Source organism: Protopterus annectens, chromosome 12.part0 (assembly GCF_019279795.1).
Source record: "Protopterus annectens isolate FY-2018-M chromosome 12.part0, PAN1.0, whole genome shotgun sequence".
Taxonomy (NCBI): Eukaryota; Metazoa; Chordata; order Ceratodontiformes; family Protopteridae; genus Protopterus; species Protopterus annectens.
Genome location: NC_056746.1, coordinates 1,084,233,807 through 1,084,256,047, shown reverse-complemented (window position 1 = coordinate 1,084,256,047; position 22,241 = coordinate 1,084,233,807). Strand labels below are relative to the sequence as shown.

Sequence of the window (22,241 nt, the reverse complement as noted above, 5' to 3'; positions counted from 1 at the left end):
GCTTGAGAGGTAGCTGAACAAGTTGATTTAAGTAACCAGCATGTGCTGTAAGGAAGACAGAAGTAAGCCCATAGTTAGCAATGATGTGGTTGAGGTATACCTGGACAAATATAAAAGTTCTATGTTGGTTATCATGCAATATCTGTCACAAGACAATGGGGTGCTTAGGAAATACAAATAAACCTCGGTACTTCCCAGTGGTCCTGAACACATAAGCGCAAAATTCTAGTAAGAAACTAGTGCTGACGATGCTCTGAAATTCCTGAAATCAAGCCTCTAATCATGCAAATGTGGATTCCTTCAAGCATGACATAAGCCTGAAGCTCTGACATTTTTTGCTGTTTAAGCATCTAGCATTGAGCAGAGCAACACTGGTGTTGTTCAAATTGGAATATGCTACATTGTATGCTCAGGAGTTGATCACTGGCTAAAGAAGGCATACACAAGGTAGCAAAGGTACTGGTCAATGTGCAAAAGTCATGAACCAAGACGGTCAGGCCATCTCATACAAAGCTGAAGGGTCTGTTGCCTATCTAGTCTCAAGCAGACACACACACACACACACACACACACACACACACACACACACACACACACACACACACACACACACACACAAGCCCCCTTGAATACCAGTTAACAAGCTAATACTGTAGTAATTTATTTATCTTTGAATTTAGCTATCAGTGTTAGGCAGGGAAGAATACTGCTCAACACTAGTGGTTTACCTTCCAAAGAAACATAGGTGGTGAGATCATTTACATCTCCTTTACTGTAGATCACCTTAGGTCATTCAATTCCAAATGTGTAACAAGTGAATGGGGGGGAATGGCTGTTTGCTGAGATTAACTAATTACAGAACTGCAGATATGAATGTGGAGAAATGTATATCAAGCCTGAAACTGCAGTACCTCATAGTATTCCCCTACTCACTAGTATGGCAATCATGTGGTTACTATACACATGTATATAGATTTGTATATATTATATATACATATAAATCACCAGTGGTGTGCAGGATGGGATATAGATACTATAACAAGAGATACAGGGACAAAAATACATTAATTTTTGGAATTTGCTGGGATCTATTTTATGAATCTGGTTTATTTTTTGAAAGGTATGGACTTGCAGCATCTGGTCTTACAATTCTGACAGGCAGCCATGCTCTACATGCTGCCCGTGCTAAGCAATTCAACAATATTACTTGGTGTGTAACACAAGTCTTTTGTCAACAATCCTCTTTCAGCCTGCCAATACTTCTGTCCAGAGACATTAAATGAATCACATGAAGGGACAATATTGACATAAGTTACATAGAGGTGTACTCCATGAGGCTACATGCAGACTGAAAGAGGACGGCTTTTGAAAAACATTACTGCATGCAGGCCAAGCAACTTTGTTGAATTACTTGCCAGAAACAGAAGGCAAAGCAGTTCTGGCATTATACGTATTATGAACAATGTAAATGAGCAACCATACTGATGTATGTATTACAAGTGCACACTGTGGAAGGTACACATACTACCTGCAAAGATGGATTTGAGGCAATAAAGGCATCTCAAAAGAGGTACTGACGGACTACAACAAACTGGACTGCAAAAGACATGCCAAAGGGAATGTGACTACGCAAATCAAGTACTAGACTTGTCATTTGTTTAGCTTGATGAACAGCATGGCTTGCGACTAATCAAGAACAAATCCAGAAATAATCAGGGACAGTCAGGGGCACTTTTAAAATGTTAGTATTATTAAACTGCGACATTGACAGAATAAGAGAATGTCAACTAATATACAGTTTCTGTAGTAAAAGAAGTCTATAACTCTGATTATTATCATTACTTATTAATTAAATTCACCACCTTTTGTCCAAAAGTCACCAGTTAGGAAGGATTCAGAGTGACAGGGCTAAAATTTGAGTCAAAATCAGGGACACTTGAGAGGTATGGTTAACAGTAATAAACAAAAACACTAAAATATTCTGATTATACAAAATAATTCAATGTTTGAACATATTAGCAGATGAGCAGCTTTACTCTCAACCATTTTTTTCTTTTCTGTACACATTTAATTTGAACTCCTGACTCTAACATGCACTGTTTGCTACTACAGTTAACTGTTGCTGTATTTTTACAACCCAGGCTTGGCCTGAAAAGGGACTGAGGCCTGTGCTCTATCCTAATAAAGTCAAATAAAATGCAGATCTCCCAAGGTTTCGTGGCTGGCAGTTGGTTATAGTTTCCAGATTAATACTAGGCTAACTGCCTTTGTGGGACATTTTAAGCCTAGCCGATAACCCCATGTGAGAATCAAACCCTGCACTTTGTGTCTATAAGGTAAATACCTTAACTATTATACCAGCCTCCCACCAATATACGGGGAGTGTAAGAGACACAATCCTCTACATGAAGATATCGGGGCTTTGCCACTTGCATAAGAATATTCTTCAGTGGTAATCACATGGTTTAATTATCTAGACCAAATGTCTTTTGCCCAGTTTGTTCAATGAACCTATATCCAAGAATACCTACTAAGGACAGAGCAAATGTGTATTACTAGTGACATGGGTGGTGGACACAGAAAAGGATTAGTAATACCACACCACATTCCACACAAAAGATGAAACAGCAAGACCAATAAACTTAGTATTGTCTTAATGTAGCACAGTTAGCAATAAGTACACTACGCTCAGCAGAAGAGTGCTCACTGTTTATGCACTGTGGTAGCCAGTAAACTTGAGTGAATATGTGTAGTAATGCCATAAAAGTGACTGTGGGTGCCGTTTCTGTGTTTAACGATAGGAATGAACTGCACAAATGCTACTAAGCATGTGATGCACGCACCATCCAGACCTACTGAACACTATAGCAATGTCCTTACGCACTGATACAGTGAAATCTTTACCACACTGGCCATTGCTCTCTAACTTGCTTATATGCATGACTGGTACAAATTAGTGTGCCAAGTCTCTGTAGAGAGTATACCTCATCTTGGAATCCTGTCTAAAGGACACCCAATCAAAACCCATCAATATTTCTGCACATTTCTGAAGTGTTTGTTTTTATTCATGTATCATGCCTGATGGCCTAAATGTTAGTAAGCAATGAGAGGCAGCAGTAGAGAGAGCTGCATGGAGTATATAAAAGGCACAGATCTAACTTAGCACGTACAGATGAATAGCTAATATGCATGTATCAAATTGTAACTGGTGCACAGCCTGAGTACAGAATCAGAAATCATATTGAAACAGAGATAAGGAACAAAAATCGGCATTTCCTTCAGGAGTACGTGTGTGGGAGGGGGGCAAAAATGTATACATCTACTGCACTGCGCACCTGACTAGCAGACTGGCTCAAGAGGACCCATTACGGTGCTGGCACAGACTTGGGTACGACACATGCAAAACACATACTAAATGCAGTTTTATACAAAACTGTGCAAAGCAAGAAAAGGACAAAAAGTGAAGTACTGTATCAAAAAATACGAAGTAAAAAATCTAACATTAATTTAGTAAAGTATTCAATTTAACTACTAAATATAAACATCAAAGAAATCAACAGTATCAAAAAAAACAGTAAAGAGAAAATATCCAAGAACAAATTTGTATGTTTTGTTAATTATGCAAATGGAATGGCTGCAATTTTTTAGCCACAATAACACTGATGTTTGTGAAATACATCCAATGTGTGAGGACGCACATATGCACATGCGCGCGTGCGCACACACACACACACACACACACACACACACACACACTCCACTAGCATAGAGAGGCAAAGCACTAACAGTGAATCGGGTTCGATTAGCAGTTCAAGTTTCTGCTGGAGCCATCATGGAGAGGATGGTTTTGCCTATATTGGGGGAAAGGGTGGAAAGATACTGTCCAGTGGCACAGCCACTCAGAACTAGTGACATAGGGACAGATGTTCAGCTACCAAGCTATATATGCAGTAGCTTTCATTGTAGATGCATGGAGAGGGGGGCATAGTGGCCCTTGTAATGATGCAGCCTGTACATCTCCCAGTCCAGTTTGGGGTTAGAAACTACACTACCCACCTCATTGTTGGGATGCCTGTGAGGGCACAGATCACTCCCCACAGTTGCTTGGATGATAGCCCTTCCTGACAGCACTCACCCCATGGTGGGGTTACCCAGTAAGGAGGAATAAACAATTTTAAGTCTGGTTGGGGAAAGCTTTAAATGTTACAGTACAGGAATCTTTTTTTATAAAGTTTCTACCTTGAAAATAGACTATTCATACTGATGAAGGGAATCCTAGCCAGGACACTGGGAAATTCCCCTGCCCTTTATAAATGCCATGGGATCATTTACATCCACCTCAGTTACAATCAACTCAGGTAAATGACATTTTGGTTAATTCCCTATCCAAAATGACAGCACCCAAGAAGTGAAACACTCTTTATGCTGTACTACTTGCCAGTATATTGAAAAATGAATCGTAGTATCCGGTGTGGGAACAAAACATGTCATCACCCTGCTGTTTTGGTGTCAAAGGTGAATGTACTACCTGTTGAGTCACTGACACTATGTAAACTATCTGAAACAGTACATTTATTTACACAGGTACAGAACTGCATGCATTTCCAAGGAGCATGCATTTCTTTCATTAAAAAAAAATAATAATATGCAGGTAAACAGGTTTTGTCGCTTATGTTCCAGTAACTATCAAAAAAATGGGAGGGGTGTAATGATGAAGTTACATCGTGTCCAAGGTTAACTTTTCTGCCTTACAGCCACTGAGCGCCAGGATATCCTCTGGCTGTCTTGTGATCCTGAATATGAGCAGGTAACAGCGAATTAATAAGTGAATGAATGCAACACTAGTGAAAAGCAGTTCTATGCTGTAGTTTTGGAGGCATTACAATATGCTTCTTTAAAAAAGTGTATCAATCTATACATAATTTTTTTTTTTACATGTTTGGTCATACACATTGGAGTATATTTTTTAAATGTTATTAAGGAGGAGAAGATTCCATACACAAGGAATTAAAACAGAAACTCTTCTGGCAATCCACAAAAGAGTAATTGCTTGTTTTAGCTAAATAATGGTATTGTTTGAAGACCTGTGCAGGTACGGTAAGGTACCTGGGTTGCATTTGTTTCCAAAAGTGGGGTAGTGTTCCTTGTATAGAACTTACAGTTAATAGTGCATATTGGCTGAACAGATATCTATAGAACTTTATGTCATACAAATGCAAAAAATGGCTCAAACAGCAGTGTTCTTTAGATCATAAAATCCAACAATTGTATAAATTTGACTGCAGCCAGTATGTACTTACATGATTTTTGAGGACTAGCAAAGAGTGAAAACAGGCAAACTGCAAACTTTCTGAAGCTGCAAAATATTGTTAGTATTGCTGCATTACATCTGAGAACGTAAATAAGCTGAGGTACCTACAGTATATTTTAATGTCTGGATAGCGTTTGTTGTGGTGTATCCAATAAGACAATGACAGGTCCAAACAGATTCCAAGATACCCGAAATGCTGCACATGTCCTACTGAACTGTTCAAAAAGTCAGCGATTTGTAGTGGAGGTACATTGCCTAGTCTTCTGAAAGCATAAAACGTCAATGATGTACTTACTGCCTGCAGGATGGCTTTCACATAACAAGCAATAGCCCGGTAAACTTGCCTTCCACCTGTTGCCACCTGAGCCCTTAAGCAAGTTCGGGTTTTGTCTGGTAGTTGTGTGAGAGTTGTATAAAAACCAAACAAGAGTCTAGGGGGCACGAAAGCAAGGGCTGTAGCTGCTTTGCCACAGCGGTTTATAAAACCCTTGGCTTTTTGTTGCATGTCAGGTCATACTGCCTCAAGGTGGATAACCAGGCTTGAAAAGTAGTAAGTCCACATTTAAACTACTGAACATACAACTGACACAGCAGTGGGGAAAGAAGCAGTGTTGTGTCATCTGTGCGACTGTGCACTGGTTTAACCTTGCTGCACCTCAGTCTCTCTACATGCCATTCAGAAAGTAGGCCAAGCATAGAGCCCTGTGGAACCCTCAAAAGGGGCTGGAAGTTAGGTATAGGATTATACTAACCCAAATGCCAGCCTGAGCTCTGCTTTAAGGATAGCTGATCAAGCAAGGGGTACCTGCAGGTAATCTACTGTCAGACAGCCTGTTGAGAATAAGTCAGCAGCAACATGAAATCCCTTTAACAAGTTAAAGGGCAAAAGTATCAGCAGCACTGCTATGGTCGTTTAGCATACGCACACACATTTATGTCAAACAAAGTTGTATACTACAATAGAACAGAATCTATGCTAAGAATTAAACAGTAAACTTCAGGTGCTGATATAATGGTAAACTTGGGTAAGCACACATTTTTCCTTATTTTAGAAAAAAAGGACAGAGAAATAAAATGTTAAACCAATAGTTCTCAGTTGCAGCTCACCACACTTATGCGACTATTATCAACTACTTCCAGAGCTTGGGAATACATTTCTCCCTATGTACAGAGCAGTTTATTAGAAAAAAAAAAGGGGGGGGGGGGTATGACACAGAGTTAGATGCCTTTTAGCCACTTATATTTTTAATAAATAAAAGGGTAGCTGGTTCAGAAGCAATGCAAGGCAATATCTTTCCACAGTAGAAAAGTAGTCACCCAGAACAGATTTCTAATGACATCAAAAATTTAAAACTGAATAAGACATTCATGACTTACTCCTTCAAGCATCACTAAAGTTAGTCCTTTATTTATTTATTTTACATTTGTTGACCGGGACTGTCCAACTGAACTGAAGAGCCCTTTTTCAGTGGAGGCCCAGAGAGAAAACCTCCAACATGCTACACAATTTTCATTATAAATTAGCATTAAACATCAATGTTACAGGATTATTACATTTACTTATTATTAGGATTATTATTTACTTTAGAAGAACCTGCATCTTGTGCAGATTTTTATTTAAACAGGCATGTATATTTGTTAACCACAAAATTCCAAATAGCCATAACACATTTCAGCAGAGGTGTAAAAAAAGCTCTGCAAAAAATACAAATATAATACAACCATTAAATATACATGAAATAATGTGATATCAAATACAGTACAGTGGCACAGCATAAATACAAAACATTCATATATAAAAAAATATAATCACAACTACTAGTTAGTGAGCCAACTGTTAATAATACCACCACTCTGGATAATTAAATGCGTGCTACAGAAGACAAAATGGAAGCACACCTTTAACAATACCTTAAAAACAAAACAGGCTATGACTAAACAATGGCGCTGACATGTGGAGATGTAAATCCATCTGTAACAGGAAAAACATTACGAGTTCAATGAATGCATGACAGTTGCTAACAGTTACAGCAGACAACAATGGGGACTGCTGAAAAGGCATTACTATAAACAAGCACAAGTTAACATTGTATTAAAACAGTAAGCTCATAGGTTTTGTTTGCCACACAAAGCATTCCAGTGCTTAAATACTACAAAGAAGAAAACAAAGAAATTAAAATCAATGCCAGAGAAAGTGGATGGGGCAAACAGCGTACCTTCTGAAAGCACAGCCTATGGGAATTAATTACGTTATTCCATTAATAAACTGAGTGAAGAACATTTGATAGAGTGATAAAGGACATTTTAGATAGGCTATGCCCGAAAAGGGCTTAAATCTGAATTGAAATTAGTACAGAGATGTATGGGCTTAAATCTGAATTGAAATTAGTACAGAGATGTATTCCAGTCGAACAATCAGATATGAACCCAGCCATGCTATTATTGCTCAGTTCTACTTAGGAGCGCAGAGACAAATTCAGGTTAATAAGTGCATATGCAAAGCCATGGAAAGAATTATCATGGAAATGATTAATAATGATACAGTAAACCTCCTGACATAGAACCCAACCCAGTTTGGTTTTGTCAAGGGCAGATCATTCCTACTCAACCTGGTGGACTTTTGAGAAGGTCACCAAAGCAATGGATGAGAGCAAAATGGTTCACAATGCCTACCTTAACCTGGCCAAGGCATCTGACACAATACCCCACTCTGGCACTGTTGACAAATTCAAGAGGTTGGGTGCAAACCCTTGTCACCTGGTGGATAGCCAACTGTCTCACAGACAGGACCCAGGAAGTTAAAAATGAGTTCACCTCTACAAAGAGGCCTGTCACAAGAGCTGTCCCTCAGAGATCGGTCCTGAACAACAACTTTTTGGCATTTACTTCTCTGAAGTCAAGGCCAATGTCAATGGCTTCTGGCTGACTAAATCTGCAGATGATGGCAAATTAGGAGCAGTCATTGAATTCCACACAGACACAAATGTTCACCAGGAAGGGTTAACACAGAAACAACTGGTGCCAGAGTCATGGTCTAAAACTATATGCCAAGAAATTCAAAACAATATTCTTCGGGAAGTTATCCACGCCTGGTAAATATCATATTGGCAATACACCCCTTAGAACTGAAACAGTAGACAGAGACTTAGGGACGCACATAACCAGTAATCTAGCCTTTGACCACCATGTGTCTACAGTACTGAGGAAATTACTCTATGTTGCGCAACTTACAAACAAAGGTAGGGCATCTAGGTCCAAGGACGTCATTGTTCCACTCTATTCAGCATGCATCAGACCTGTCATAGAGTACAATGCCCCCTTTAGTATGTACCTAACCATGCATATCCAACAACTGTAATGTCCTCAGAGGTTCCTCACCAAAAGAATATAGGATGTAAGTAACATGTCCTATGCAGACTGCCTCAAGGCTCTATCCCTGTATCCTGTCTGCTACAGGCTGTTGGGGGAGATCAATGTCTGGAGTACAGGGCACTGTCAGACCCCACTCTGATGGACCTCCTGCATAACCGTAAAACAAAGAGCACCAGAATTACTGACTCTAATTACTTAAACCTTGCTTGTGATATAAAGCCCCTGTTTACACTCATCAAGGGTGCCAGAACTTGTCAGAGACTTGGGATGCATGGCTATGTTTAAAAAGGTCCTTTTAGTCATTAGCTTTGTAAACACCTATGAACCTATAACAAATTAAGCAAGACCACCATCAAAGTAACAATTTATATAATACGTCATGAAATTCCTTGTTGAATGATCGTGTAGGAGAACCGCTTTGATACAATGGTCAAACTTTAGTAAACGATCAGTGATGAAGCCCAGACTATTAAATTAACTTCTTGGATAGGTACATTGCTTTGAGCTCACATTTCCAAGTTAGCTGTTTTAACACCAATATGTCACAGTTATTTCTTGTGAAGAACACAGCTTTTCTTTCACTAGAACCAGTAAAAGTCCAGAGTTATTTAGCCAGGTCTGAAACCATACATAACTTTATCGTAGGTTGGCTAAGATTCATACATATGTAAAGAACAAAGTATGGTACAATAATGAGTACAGAGAGCAGGAGATTAAAAACGAATCCCTGTGATGCACCTGAAGGAATAATCACTGAAAATGCTGCAAGGTTGGCCCTACACACAAATAATACATTTTGTTTGGTTCTGGAGCGGGCAGATTAGAATTTTCTACATGACATACTTATGCTATACTCTTAACTGTGTTGAATAATTTGCACAGATCAAGGAAGACCGCATCAATAGATAAATTACAGATGGATCTTTCATAAAGAAAATTCAAAAAAGTAAACAGAGTTGACTGCACCGGAATTCCATATTTGAAAAGGAGAGCATTTACTGGCTAGGAAATACTGCACAAGCCATATATGCACATACTTAGCAATATTCTCTGTACTTTCGAAAATTGAAATCGGATAAACATTACAAAGGAAACAGAATGGGTGTAGGCTGGTAGTTCATGCAGTCTTACCCTCCATTACACACCAAACATATACGGTTAGTCATTACTCTGACACCGGAATTTAGTTACCCCACTTGTCATGTGCAAAACTAAAATCATATTCTGCTACAAAACAAAGTACCCTTTCACCAGACATGAGCATTATCACTTGAAGGACTGTACCAATTTCAGGCTTGAGTACTGTGCCCTTAATGTTTCGCTTGCCATTCCTGTCACATTTTACAACAAAGCAAGGCTACAACTACTACATACAGATTTATGCTACTGTCTCCTAAGCTACTACACCACTAGACAATGAATGCCAAACTAATATGACTATTACAATATAAAGGGATGGGGATGGTCATGCATGGACCACTATCTTCTTACTAACAGTACTCAGCATCTTTGCACCAAAAAACTTTTTTTTTTTTTTTTTTTTTAAGAGTACACCAAGAAATGTTAACTTGATGATCTATCAACGTACTTAGCCATTCCACCCAAACATATCATTCTTAATCTTATCTCAGCCTATGTTCAACAGCCTCCCCTCCCCTCTCCTCACTCAAAGATGGAGAAACAAAGAAAATGCACCTGTGTAGTTCTGACAGTAAATGATGTATTCAAAAAGAATCTAGCATCTCATCTTCCTATATTCATATAGGTATTTCTACAGAACAAATTATGAACGATTACTCTGTTGTGAAATCTTGTAATTATATAAAATCCTCTGTACTACTTATATGCTTTTCTTTCCAAACTGTACTGCATGTCTCCATTTATGCCAGGAACATGCCGAAGCTGAGGCCACATGTAGGTTTCATAACTTAGTACAAGGATAACTACCCTCAAGGTCAATTTTAAGTCTAGCCAATTATCCCATTTGAGAATCAAACCCTGTGCCTTGTGTCTGTAAGGTAAACACCTTAAACCATTATGCCAGCCTCCCAAACAGTGGCCCATTCCCATACCAGGAGTTGAACCTTGTCGAATGAAAACCAGGAATCCCAAATGCTACACCATATGGGACATCCCCAAAAGTAAGAAGTTCAATAAGGCAATATGAGGAACTACTACATTTACACAGCATATTCTAATGTAGCAGAGAGCCTTCATGAAGCCTGACAGTCATCACTCCACAATGATTACTTTCTCTTCCCATGGAAACATCAAACCCCTTTTTAAAAATGGTAGAAGAGCTACTTCAGTGAAATACCAAGAACAGCTTGTTTCAGATACGTGACAGACTCTGATCAATGTATGTATATTTTCTTTAGTTATTATTTGTTACATCATGTCAAATGGCAATATGAGGAACTTTTACACTTACACAGCATATTGTAAATGTAACAGAGAGGCCTTCAAGAAGCCTGACAGCAACCACCCCAGCCACTGCATGACAGATTGATCATTCTATCTTGCAGTACCCTAGCAACTGAAGTGGAAATATTAGCCAGCTTGTAGTCAAACATACTTTGTTATCCACAGATGCATGCCTGCTTTTACTTCAGAGAAAAAACAGTAACAATAATAGTAGTAAACTCAGGATATTGCAGAACATTGGACACTTTGTTAGAATCAGACAGAGTCAGGCAGCTCTTAATCTTTGTGCCCTGTCTGTCAAACAATCTTTACCCACCTGTTTAACTCATTAACAAATGTGTGATGTGGAATGGCGCACTTCTTACAGCCTACACACATCCTTGCATTCCAGAGCATTTTCTGAGAAATTAACCTAAAAAGCATAACACAGTTATGGCTTTTCTACTGTGGGACATCCTAGACTAACAATCACAATGTAATTTTATTAATATCTCCTTGCTCTTTCTAATGCTGCCTATTATAAGCTGGTAAGTTACACAGTTAAGACGTCAGACCCAAGAAAGGTCTGGACTCTAAGGAGTTATGAGTGTTAACTGGAAATATACAAAAAAGGTACTACAGGCTTGAATGAGTTAATACTCCTCCAATACGGACATCTTTCAGTATGGAAAGTACTTCCTGGTATGTGATGATGCTGTCAGCCTTTGCCAGACCTAGTTATGCTGTGCGAATGGTCAAGCTTTCATTCATGGCACAGAGACCTCTTTCAAGAAAGCCGCCAAATTCAGGAGAAAAATTATGCCCTTAAGAAAACCACAGTCATGCTAAACAAGATCAAGGTCATCTGTGCTTGTCTCCACTAACTGGAAGAACATACAGTACTACCACTTTGCAAATAATGTGCATCAGACTAGCTGGGCTATATATATGTGTACACACACATTATTTATATATATATATATATATATATATATATATATATATATATATATATATATATATATTTTTTTTTTTAAAGGTTCATTGGATCATAAGAAATTACTAGGCTAATGGCTTAAGACCCTTAAAGCCTAGCCAATATAACCCAAGTTCACCCAATATATGGCCCCTAGAGGAAAGAGGATGGCATGGACTTGTGTCTATGCCTTGAGTACCTTACAGACTGAACCTATCCATAAGGGACGTAGGCACTACCCCAGGTATGAATTTGCAATTCCCCATCCATTGATCCAAACTGTGTTTGAAAAGGGCCAGGGAAGGGCTCTGCTCAATGTGAATTGGAAGCCTGATCCAAAGATGGGCAATCTCGAAGACAGACAATGGTCTGTTCAGCATGTTTTATTTGCATCACTGAATATGTTTAGATCCCTTGATCAGGTGACCCTTGTGCTGTTTGACTTGCGGATGTGTAGCACTCCATCTGGGCTGGATTTGTGAGTGCTTTGTAGGTCGGGCATAGATCACCCCTTAATAGTCGGTAGAAAAAAAAAAGAGCAAATTGATAGAGCTTTTAGTCTATCCACACAGGACATGTTCTTTACACCCTATATTTTCTTTGTGAGGAACTTCAGAGGTCATTCCAGCTGCTACGTGCCAAGTCAAGTGCATGCCAAATGGCACGCTGTACTGGATTACTGGTCTAATGAGGGCCAAGTACAACATGACTACATTTTCCATGGATATGGATGCCATACCATTACTAATAAGTTGTGCCACATACAAGAACTTCCTCACCACTGTGGTCCCAATGGAGTGCATCATTCTGAATTAATAGAAATACAGCTTGTTGCCAAAGTTAGTGACTGAGCTGGATGCAAACCGCCTACTTGCGAGAATGTGAACTGAACACTGTAATTTTGAATACTAAATAAAATACCCATATATCTCATCAGGATCACTGCAGCTAGCATGCTTTACATTTTTATGGCATCTGTTAGAGTTAGTCATGATTTGAGGGACTGCTTCCTCTAATGCAGTGGGGTGAGAAAGGGATTTACAACCAACCAATACATGCTTAAAGGGAGTGCTAAATTTCTCTGTCCATCTATAACTTTTCTAATATCAGTTTTTAGTATTTTACTGTTATCCTGTACATTTACATGATGCCCCCGAGGTCTCAATATATTGATGGCATTTTTCTGTACTTAACTTTTCCTACTTTTATTATGTTGACATGGACTTAGTTTGAAAGTCTGATAAGAATGCAGTTTCTATTATAAATCTTACAGTTTCTATTATAAATCTTATTGAATTTGTGATTCTGTTTTTAAATTTATCTATGTAATACCAAGGTATACTCTAAAATGCAGCTGCAGGGTACCTTAAAGAAGATATCCCACTGCTTCATGAAGAGGCACAGTATAGGGTTAGAAAAAGCTTAAATCTGCTTCTAGATACAAAAGAACAGTTGGCTGCTTCACAGTCCTTGTTTACAAAGTGACAGAAGGTAGCCTGCTCTTCATCAAGCTGCCCCTGACCTTATGTTTAAATAGAAAAGTATCATGACCAGAGGACACCAGGGACAGGATATTGTCATAGTGGAAAACAAGGGGTCATGACTGGTGAGTACTTATGGGAGTTCTAGCCCACTGGTGCAGTTTGTTTATATTAATGAAGTCCAGGAAGAGCTGGCAGAGCTTAATGCTTACATTATAATTCTTCTAAATCAATTTGATGATTAAAATCTCCCAGTACAACAAGCACTACCCCTAATCTCAATTCTAGTAGTTTAATCTTGAATTTTTTAAGTAATTCCTGGGGGGGGGGGTCAAAATTAGGATATGGAAAAAACCCACAGCACAATATTCAGTGTTGCCAATTTAGACCATGAAAATTTCAATTTTTAACAATATTTCAGCATGAAACTTGTTTTTAAGCAGGTTTCTCAACATAGATACTGCATCTCCCCCCAACACACACAGAAAATAACATTTCCATATAGTTAAAAACAATGAAAGACCTGGACCCTTGCACACTGAAGAATACATACATACAGTGACCACACAGATTTCCAAATTATTTGTTACTAAACGTATTGCTCGAACAATGAACGGTGAGAAATGCCACTGCAACATCTGACTTTTCTGAGTTTTGAGATTTAACAGAACCCTGCACAGATGATAAAATATACTAGGAGGGTAAAATAATCCTGCTTAGTACCTGTGCACCACAAGCCAAATGAAGGCTACTGAATATGAAGTATGCCACTGACCTCATCTACTTCATTGCTGAGAAGTACTAAAGCCCCTGGGAAACGCACCAGAAATGTAACAAATTACTGGAAGTCATGATTTTCTCTCTACAGTACAATGCCATTACAGGTGAAGGGTGAAACTCCTTCAATACAAATTATAATTAATTAATTACAATATACTACGAACTGTACTCTGGTTTCCCTTCACTATTTTATACCAACATTCTAATTATCTGAAGACTGAGACACAGAAATCACAAATTTTTCCAATGCATGAAGCTGATCCATGCATCTTAAATTGCACTCATTAGGAAACATTATTTGTCTTAAAAACCACAGATTTGCAAGTCAATAAATGGCCAATAGTCATCCTTTTTATGTTTATGCTGCTCAGGTTTTTACCATATGTACTGCAGATGTACTACAAATTTTGTCTCAGTGAGTTAGCTATATATAGCTGATGTTATGGGTTAAATATACCAAACATCATCTGGTTTACTATTATATTCCAGCAATGATATTATGTGTTGTCTATATCACTGGTGTCTCATTAATCTATTTTCACTGACAGACTGGCAGCCCATCCAGGACTGTTCCCCTACTTTACACCCACTGACGGTCAAGACAGGCTCCAGCTCCTCTAGAAAACTGAAATGGACTATGCAGGTTGTTGTGTTGCGTCTTTCGGCTTTTCCCGGTTAGGGGTCGCCACAGCGGAACTCCGGTCCGCTAATGATTAATAGTTGAATTTTTACGTGCCGAGTTACCAGCCCTGACGCACAACCTTCAACGAAGGTACGCCCATTCGCACGTCTTCACGCAGAAGACGCTCTAGCTGAGAATCGAACCGGACAGCGTCTTACTGCGAGGTGACAACGCTACAGCAGCACCACCAGGTAATCAGCAAAATAATGAATGACTACATGCATTTTCAGGGTCACTACACTCTACTGGTAAAAACTGAAATGAAGACCAAAGCACTGGAACAAAGTTACAGTCTCAGATTTATAGTATGTCACAACAAATAATGATGAGCATTCATTTCATTTTAAACATTGAAATGGAATCAGTTTCCTGATATAGAAGGACAAATCCTTGATTATGACCCCACTTCTGGACTCAGGAAAATACAGATTAGGAAGGGTAGGAGACAGCAGCCAGCTCCACTCCAGTTCACCCATCTTGATAGGAAGGTGCACTGGGCTTGGTTAACTCCCAGAATCAAAATGACCATATCCATGGTCATAGACTTGGCAATCCCAAGCTGGTGAAGATAGCTCTCTCTCAGCTTATGGGTGGAAGCCTGCATAAGTTTGGGGGTGTAGAATGCCTCACTGTGATGTGGGTGCTCACAACATCGTCCAGGGCGTTATCAAGGGCACAAAACACCTCTACGACTGATGGGATGAAAGTCCTTCTGGTCAGCTCTTGCCCCTGTTCAGAGGATATGTAGTACAGGGGAACAAACGGGCTCAAGACATTTTTGAGGGAGGCTTGACAAGCATGAAGCAAAAAAGAAAACACAGAAATATCAACTGTATTAGCATAGAGGGGAGACCAAATACACCCTCTCTAATGAAAGAGTTTCACTATCATACCTCCTTCGACTTTACTATTCTCACTCCAAGGTTGTTCATCTTTAGAGTCTCACACCCACCAACTTTATTTTTCTCACTGCAACATCACATGAATTCAGAGACTACTCATATCAATACAAGAAATCCTAGAAGGTTTGAGTAAAGTACCTCTGATATCATGTGACTTCAGAGTGAAAATAAATTACTGAAAATATAGGGAGTGCATGGAGGCGATAGTTTTATATTTAGTCAGGTAGTGTAGGTCTCTTATTTAGGGCGGCCATGGTGGTGCAGCGGTTAGCGTTGCCACCTCACAGCAAGAGGTTCTCCAGTTCGATTCTCGGCTGGGGGTGCCTTCTGTGTGGAGTCTGCATGTCCTCCCTGTGGTTGCGTGGGTTTCCTCCAGGTGCTCCGGTTTCCTCCTACATCCTAAAGACATGCAGTAGGTGGATTGGACACTCCGAATTGGCCCTAGGTGTGAGTGTGTGCGTGTGTGGGCCTTCTGTGGAAGGTTGGGTGCCGGGCTGGCAACTCGACACTGTAAAACTCCACTGCCAATCATGAGTGGACAGATGATCCACTGTGGCGACTCCTAACCGGGAAAAGCCGAAAGAAGAAGAAGTGTAGGTCTCTTATTTGAAATTAAGCTAGTATGCATTTCTGGGTCGTGTTGATTAATGGAATGGCACATACAGCATTACGCAGAAATAACACAGTCTATTTAACAGGAATATTTGAAATATTTTACATATGTCAATTTATTTGTGTTTTTACAGTTTTGTTATTCTTGTCACATGAATGAACAGTAGTCGACATCTCACAGATCTTTATACAAACAGTAGTGGGGCTCATGAGTCATGATGCTCAGTAATTCTGCAGCTCAGTCTCATTATTTTGACATTCACTTTAGCTTGCATTGTAATGTTATCCATGTTCTTCAACTTTAATGTATTAAAAATCAATATTTTCTTATAACTTTACAATACATGAATAATTTAAGACTTCAGTACATCAACTTTCTGAACACTGCTTTATTTTGTCTTTGTCCAGATCATGGCCAAAAGAAGTCCCTTGAAGCAATCCACTAACTCTGAATTACAGTACTACAACAAATAATACTGATGAACTGGCAACTTACTCCCTCACAACTGACAAATACTGTTCTCTTGGAAATTCATGTTGTCCATGCATGCAGAGTGTAAAGGAATGTTTACTTGCTGACAGTTGCTGTGGTTGTATGTCATTAAGTGTCCTGACATGACAGAACATCAGATCAAGACAGTGATTACTGATGCAACGTTTTTTGAATGTTTTCTAGAAATCTCTGAGTCTAACAAGTAAAGTCTTAAATGACTGGTTTTGGTTATGAGCATTCAAACTCATGCAAGTATTTACTAATGACAGGTTTAAAGGCAAAGGTTAATTTTAGCAATGGGTTACGAGTAAATGTCAGTCACAGTGCAGAACCAACTAAAAACAACTCTTTTTCTCCGGCTTGCCGTCAAACCACGTCCAAGCCATATAGCTAGCTAACACAGGCTCTAACATTACATCACTCTTTATAAATGTATGTGCCTGAAGACTACGTTCACAATATTTCACCGCAAGTTTTTCTAAACAGCTCACCTGCAAAGCAATCCAAGGCATTACTGGTCTCTAGCTCAAGCCCCAAAACTATATTTTTATTTATTCCAACAGTTTCAAAGGAACAGAAAAATGAACATGTGGATTGTGAAACAGATCGCTAATACTAATGACTGCATTTTTTGTAAAAGATGGTAGAGTGAAATCCATTTTACAGTTAACAATGGTCTTTTTCTTTCATTCATTGCCTGTCATTTTCACGGTTCACTTACCGACAGCTCCTCCACATGTCTTGACCCTAAAATCCTCCAAAGTCTTTGGGTAAGCATCGAACTGCTTCAACCTATGAAAAGTCTCCATCCTCCGCGACCACTGACAAGGAAGAGACGAACAATTTTACTTCCGGCATACCTCACTTACGGTAACCGATCGCGTGCCCATTTGTTAAAGCATTCCACCTATGAGACTTAGCCGCAGCAGCAAGATGTGTCGCTTAGAATACTGGGTGATGTAGTTTCTCGCATTTTTTTTTCATTTTGTTTGGTTATTGGTGGCTAACACACTTCTCAATTGTCCAGATTTTCGCAGAATGTCCAGATTTTTGCTTTGTATTTTTGGTTTGTATGTTCCTCATAAAATCTGTGATTTTTATGGAAAGTCATTGATTCATCATCATCTTCTTTCCGCTGTTCCTGTTAGGGGTCGCCTCATCTGTTTCCATTTCTTCCTGTCCTCTGCATCTTGCTCTGTCACACCAACCACCTACATGTCCTCTCTCACTACATCCATAAACCTTATCTTAGGCCTTCCTCTTTTCCTGTTACCTGGTAGCTTCCTCCTTAGCATCTTTTTCCCAATATAATCAGCATCCCTCCTCAGCACATATCCAAACTAACCTAATCTTGCCTCTCTGGCTTTCTCTCCAAACCTTCCAACCTGGGCTGACCCTCTAATATACTTATTCCTAATCCTGTCCACTCTCGTCACACCCAGTGCAAATCTTAACATCTTTAACTCTGCCACATCCAGCTCTAACTCCTGCCTTTTTGTCAATGCCACTGTCTCCAACCCATATAACATAGCTGGTCTCAGTACCCTCTTGTAGACCTTCCCTTTCACTCTTACTGGTACTCGTCTGTCACAAATAACTCCTGACACTCTTCTCCACCCACTCCATCCTGCCTGTACTCTCTTCTTCACCTCTCTTCCACACTCACCATTTAACCACAGTAACTTTAGTTATCTCTTAGAACTAGAATAGTAAATTGTAAATTGTTGCTATCTTTTGTGTAATCTTTATGTTGGAGCTTTTCTCCTCAGGACTCCATTGAAAACGGGCTCTTCTGGCCCAATGGACTATCCTGGTTAACCAACTGCAAATAAATAAATAAAATAAAATATTGATCCCAAGTATTTAAACTCATCCACCTTCACCACCTCTACTCCTTGTATACTCACCATTCCTCTATCCTCCCTCTCATTCACACACATATATTCTGTCTTAGTCCTGCTGACCTTCATTCTTCTTCTCTCTAGAGCATATCTCCATCTCTCCAGGGTCTCCTCCACCTGTTCCCTACTCTCACTACAGATCACAATGTCATCTGCAAACACCATAGTCCACGGGGACTCTTGTCTGATCTCGTCTGTCAACCTGTCCATCACCATTGCAAATAAGAAAGGGCTCAGAGCTGATCCTTGATGTAATCCCACCTCCACCTTAAATGCATCCGTCACTCCCACTGCAGACCTCACCATTGATTGAGGTTACTAAATAATGACAGACATTTGTAAAATTTGGCTCTAGATGACTGTCACTGTTAAGTGACACCCCAACCCCTTATGGAAAATAGGAAGAAGGGGTTGTGGATGGATGGTTTGAGTGTCAGACTTTGTATCCTTTGGAAAATGCATGCCAATACAAAACTTGTCATTCTAAAACATCCTAAGTTTATAAGAGCAATATTTTAAATTTGTAGCTATTTGGGGGGGCATTTGTTCTCCCATAATTTTGCCTCTGTCCAGACTTCTTGTAATAAGAGTTTGAGAGGTATGGTGGTTAATTATGCTTGCATTTGTCCCTGATTCTTAGAGTAGGAAGTTGAGAGATTTGGGTGAGCTTTCTCAACCTGTTTTGCAGACCCTAGGATCTTCTTTTTCTTTCGGCTGTTCCCAGTAGAGGTCGCCACAGCAGATTATCCATTTCCATTTCTTCCTGTCCTCTATATCTTGTTTTGTCACACCAACCACCTGCATGTCCTCTCTTACCACATCCATAAACCTTATCTTAGGCCTTCCTCTTTTCCTCTTACCTGGCAACTCCATACTTAGCATCCTTTTCCCAATATACCCAGCATCCCTCCTCAGCACATGTCCAAACCACCACAATCTTGCCTCTCTGGATTTGTCTCTATACTATCCAACCTGGGCTGACCGTCTAATATACTTATTCTTAATCCTGTCCACCCTTGTCACACCCGGTGCAAATCTTAACATCTTTAACTCTGCCACATCCAGCTCTGACTCCTGCCTTTTTGTCAATGCCACTGTCTCCAACCCTATAACATAGCTGGTCTCAGTCAGGAAGGGCAAAACGTTTGCTAAATGACATATGCGGACAACAGTACAGATTTTTTTTTGCAGACCCTATGATATCTGCTTAATTTTGGTAGAGTTCCAAGTTTTGTACCAGGCTTTACCAGAAATACTTCTCAAATTGTTTGATCAAGAATTCTGGACAGGCAAAGCTAAAAGAATAATTGGGGGTGGGCAAATGGCCAAATTTAACAGTAAATTTTAAATATTACTCTCATTAGTTCAGTTATAAAATAATAGACAATGATTTTTTACATCAACCTTGTATTTTCTAAGAAGCACAAAACTCTATTGTCTCACATTATATTGACTTACTTTGATCTTCAGCCATTTATTAGAAAAAATATATATGTGGGAAAGATATAGAGCAAATACGAGGGAAATCAAGGATGTTCTGAAAACTTCTGGACAGTTGAGAGGTATGTTACCAGCTGTAACTCAGAGAAGCACCAGATTTTATGTGCAGTAGTAAACCCAACCCCTGCACTACCCACCTCATGCATACATGTTTACAAAGTCACTAGAAGGAGTGTGAGACATGCATTTATCTCCCAACTTATAGGTACAAAGGCTCTTGCAAAGTAAGTATAGTGAGCCAAAACTCTGTACACCCAATTGCCATAAAACTTGAATCCCTAACAACTCATCCCACTTCTAATAGGGGTACTGCACAGAAACTTGAGTTTAGAAAAACTGAATGTGAGTAAAATAGCAGCATATCATTAAAGGCACAGTGCAAAATCTGTAGACTTTAATAAATGATTTTAGAAAAATTTTACCTCACAGCCATTTATTTTTTGTTTCTAATACTAAGGAGATGTAACATGAGTTCTCTTTCTTTAAATTATCTGTGCCACTAGTATTTTGGAAATCTAATCTGGTTTCTTGAGTAAGAACTAACCATAGCAGTACCATCTTTCATAAAAAAATGCGCTCACTGGCTTGCATTCGCGATCTGTTTCAGAATCCACATATTCATATTTCTGTTACATTGAAACTGTTGGAATAAATAAAAATATAGTTTTGGGGTTTGAGCTAGAAACTAGTCATGCCTAGGGTTGCTTTGCACGTGAGCTGTTTATGAAAACTTACTGCTGTTCATTTATTTATAATATCTACCACATTTTCTTCTTAGTTGGGTATGTGTTCTTAAAGACCTCCTTGGCTGGCTTCTTGTCTACTTATTCTGTGTTTATTATATATCTGTGTGTATGGGGGATTCACAAAACCATCCAAAAATGGGAACGCACCTCCAAAAATAGATACATTGTGTGAAGAAGTAAATCATGCTTGAAAATAGATATGTATAGCCACTCCAGTGGAGTAGAGGGATAAAGCCCTAAGTACAACCCAGTCAACTCAGGTTTGATTAACGACTTAGGTGACTGATAAAGCAGCAAGGAGGGATGAACATCCTTAAAGGGAGGCATGGTCCATAAAGAGAGAGTTGCCTCCAGACATAATTGATGAGCATGGTGGTGGAGAAAGTAGGTAGGACATATAAAGGAAAAAAAACACCCCGAACAGGAGCACAGATGGCTGAACCCCCAGAACATCCTTAGGATCCATGAATGTCCCCTGCAAATACCAGAATACTCCAGGACGGTAAAAGGATGGCTGGAACACCTGGCATGGATGTGGGTCTATGGAATCCAGGGCAGTACAATGAGGTCTGAGGGGACCAGAAAAAAAAGAAACAAAATAGATATGTGCCACCAAAGTAGGCACAGGTAAAAGATCTTGTTGAAAGATATGTGTATAGAACTGGTGACTGCAGTTCAACAAGTGACTGCTTAAGCAATAGCTACCAAACAATTTTACTAAGGGTGGCATATTTTAAGATTGGAAAGTTATTGCATTCATGGTGTGGTAAATTGGTCCAGCTCATAGCAATAAGTTATCATACAGACAGGAAATGGATGCTGACACTAAAAAGGTATCAATGGCTGTCTGGGAAATTTTGTGTGTGTGTGTGTGTGTGTGTGTGTGTGTGTGTGTGTGTGTGTGTGTGTGTGTGTGTGCGCATGTGCATGCGTGTGCATGTGTGTGTGCGTGTGTGCGTGTGTGTGTGTGTGTATGTGTGTAAGTGTTCTATATACAAAATTATCTAGGCCAAATTTCAGTTACTGCTGACAAAACAGAACTGGAATGCATTGGGGGGTACAAGCTGGATGAAATCTCATGA

The 22,241-nt window shown here is 39.4% G+C and overlaps 1 protein-coding gene across 1 annotated transcript in view; it reads right to left on the bottom strand.

Moving 5' to 3' along the window:
* The window catches only part of ERGIC3 (ERGIC and golgi 3), a gene marked incomplete in the record, with an annotated part of 681,165 nt that extends 663,270 nt beyond the window's left edge, over window positions 1-17,895 (bottom strand). The window contains 1 exon segment of the mRNA XM_044090101.1: window positions 17,734-17,895. Coding sequence (XP_043946036.1) covers window positions 17,734-17,821 — 88 coding nt within the window.
* Window positions 17,896-22,241: the final 4,346 nt, after the last annotated feature.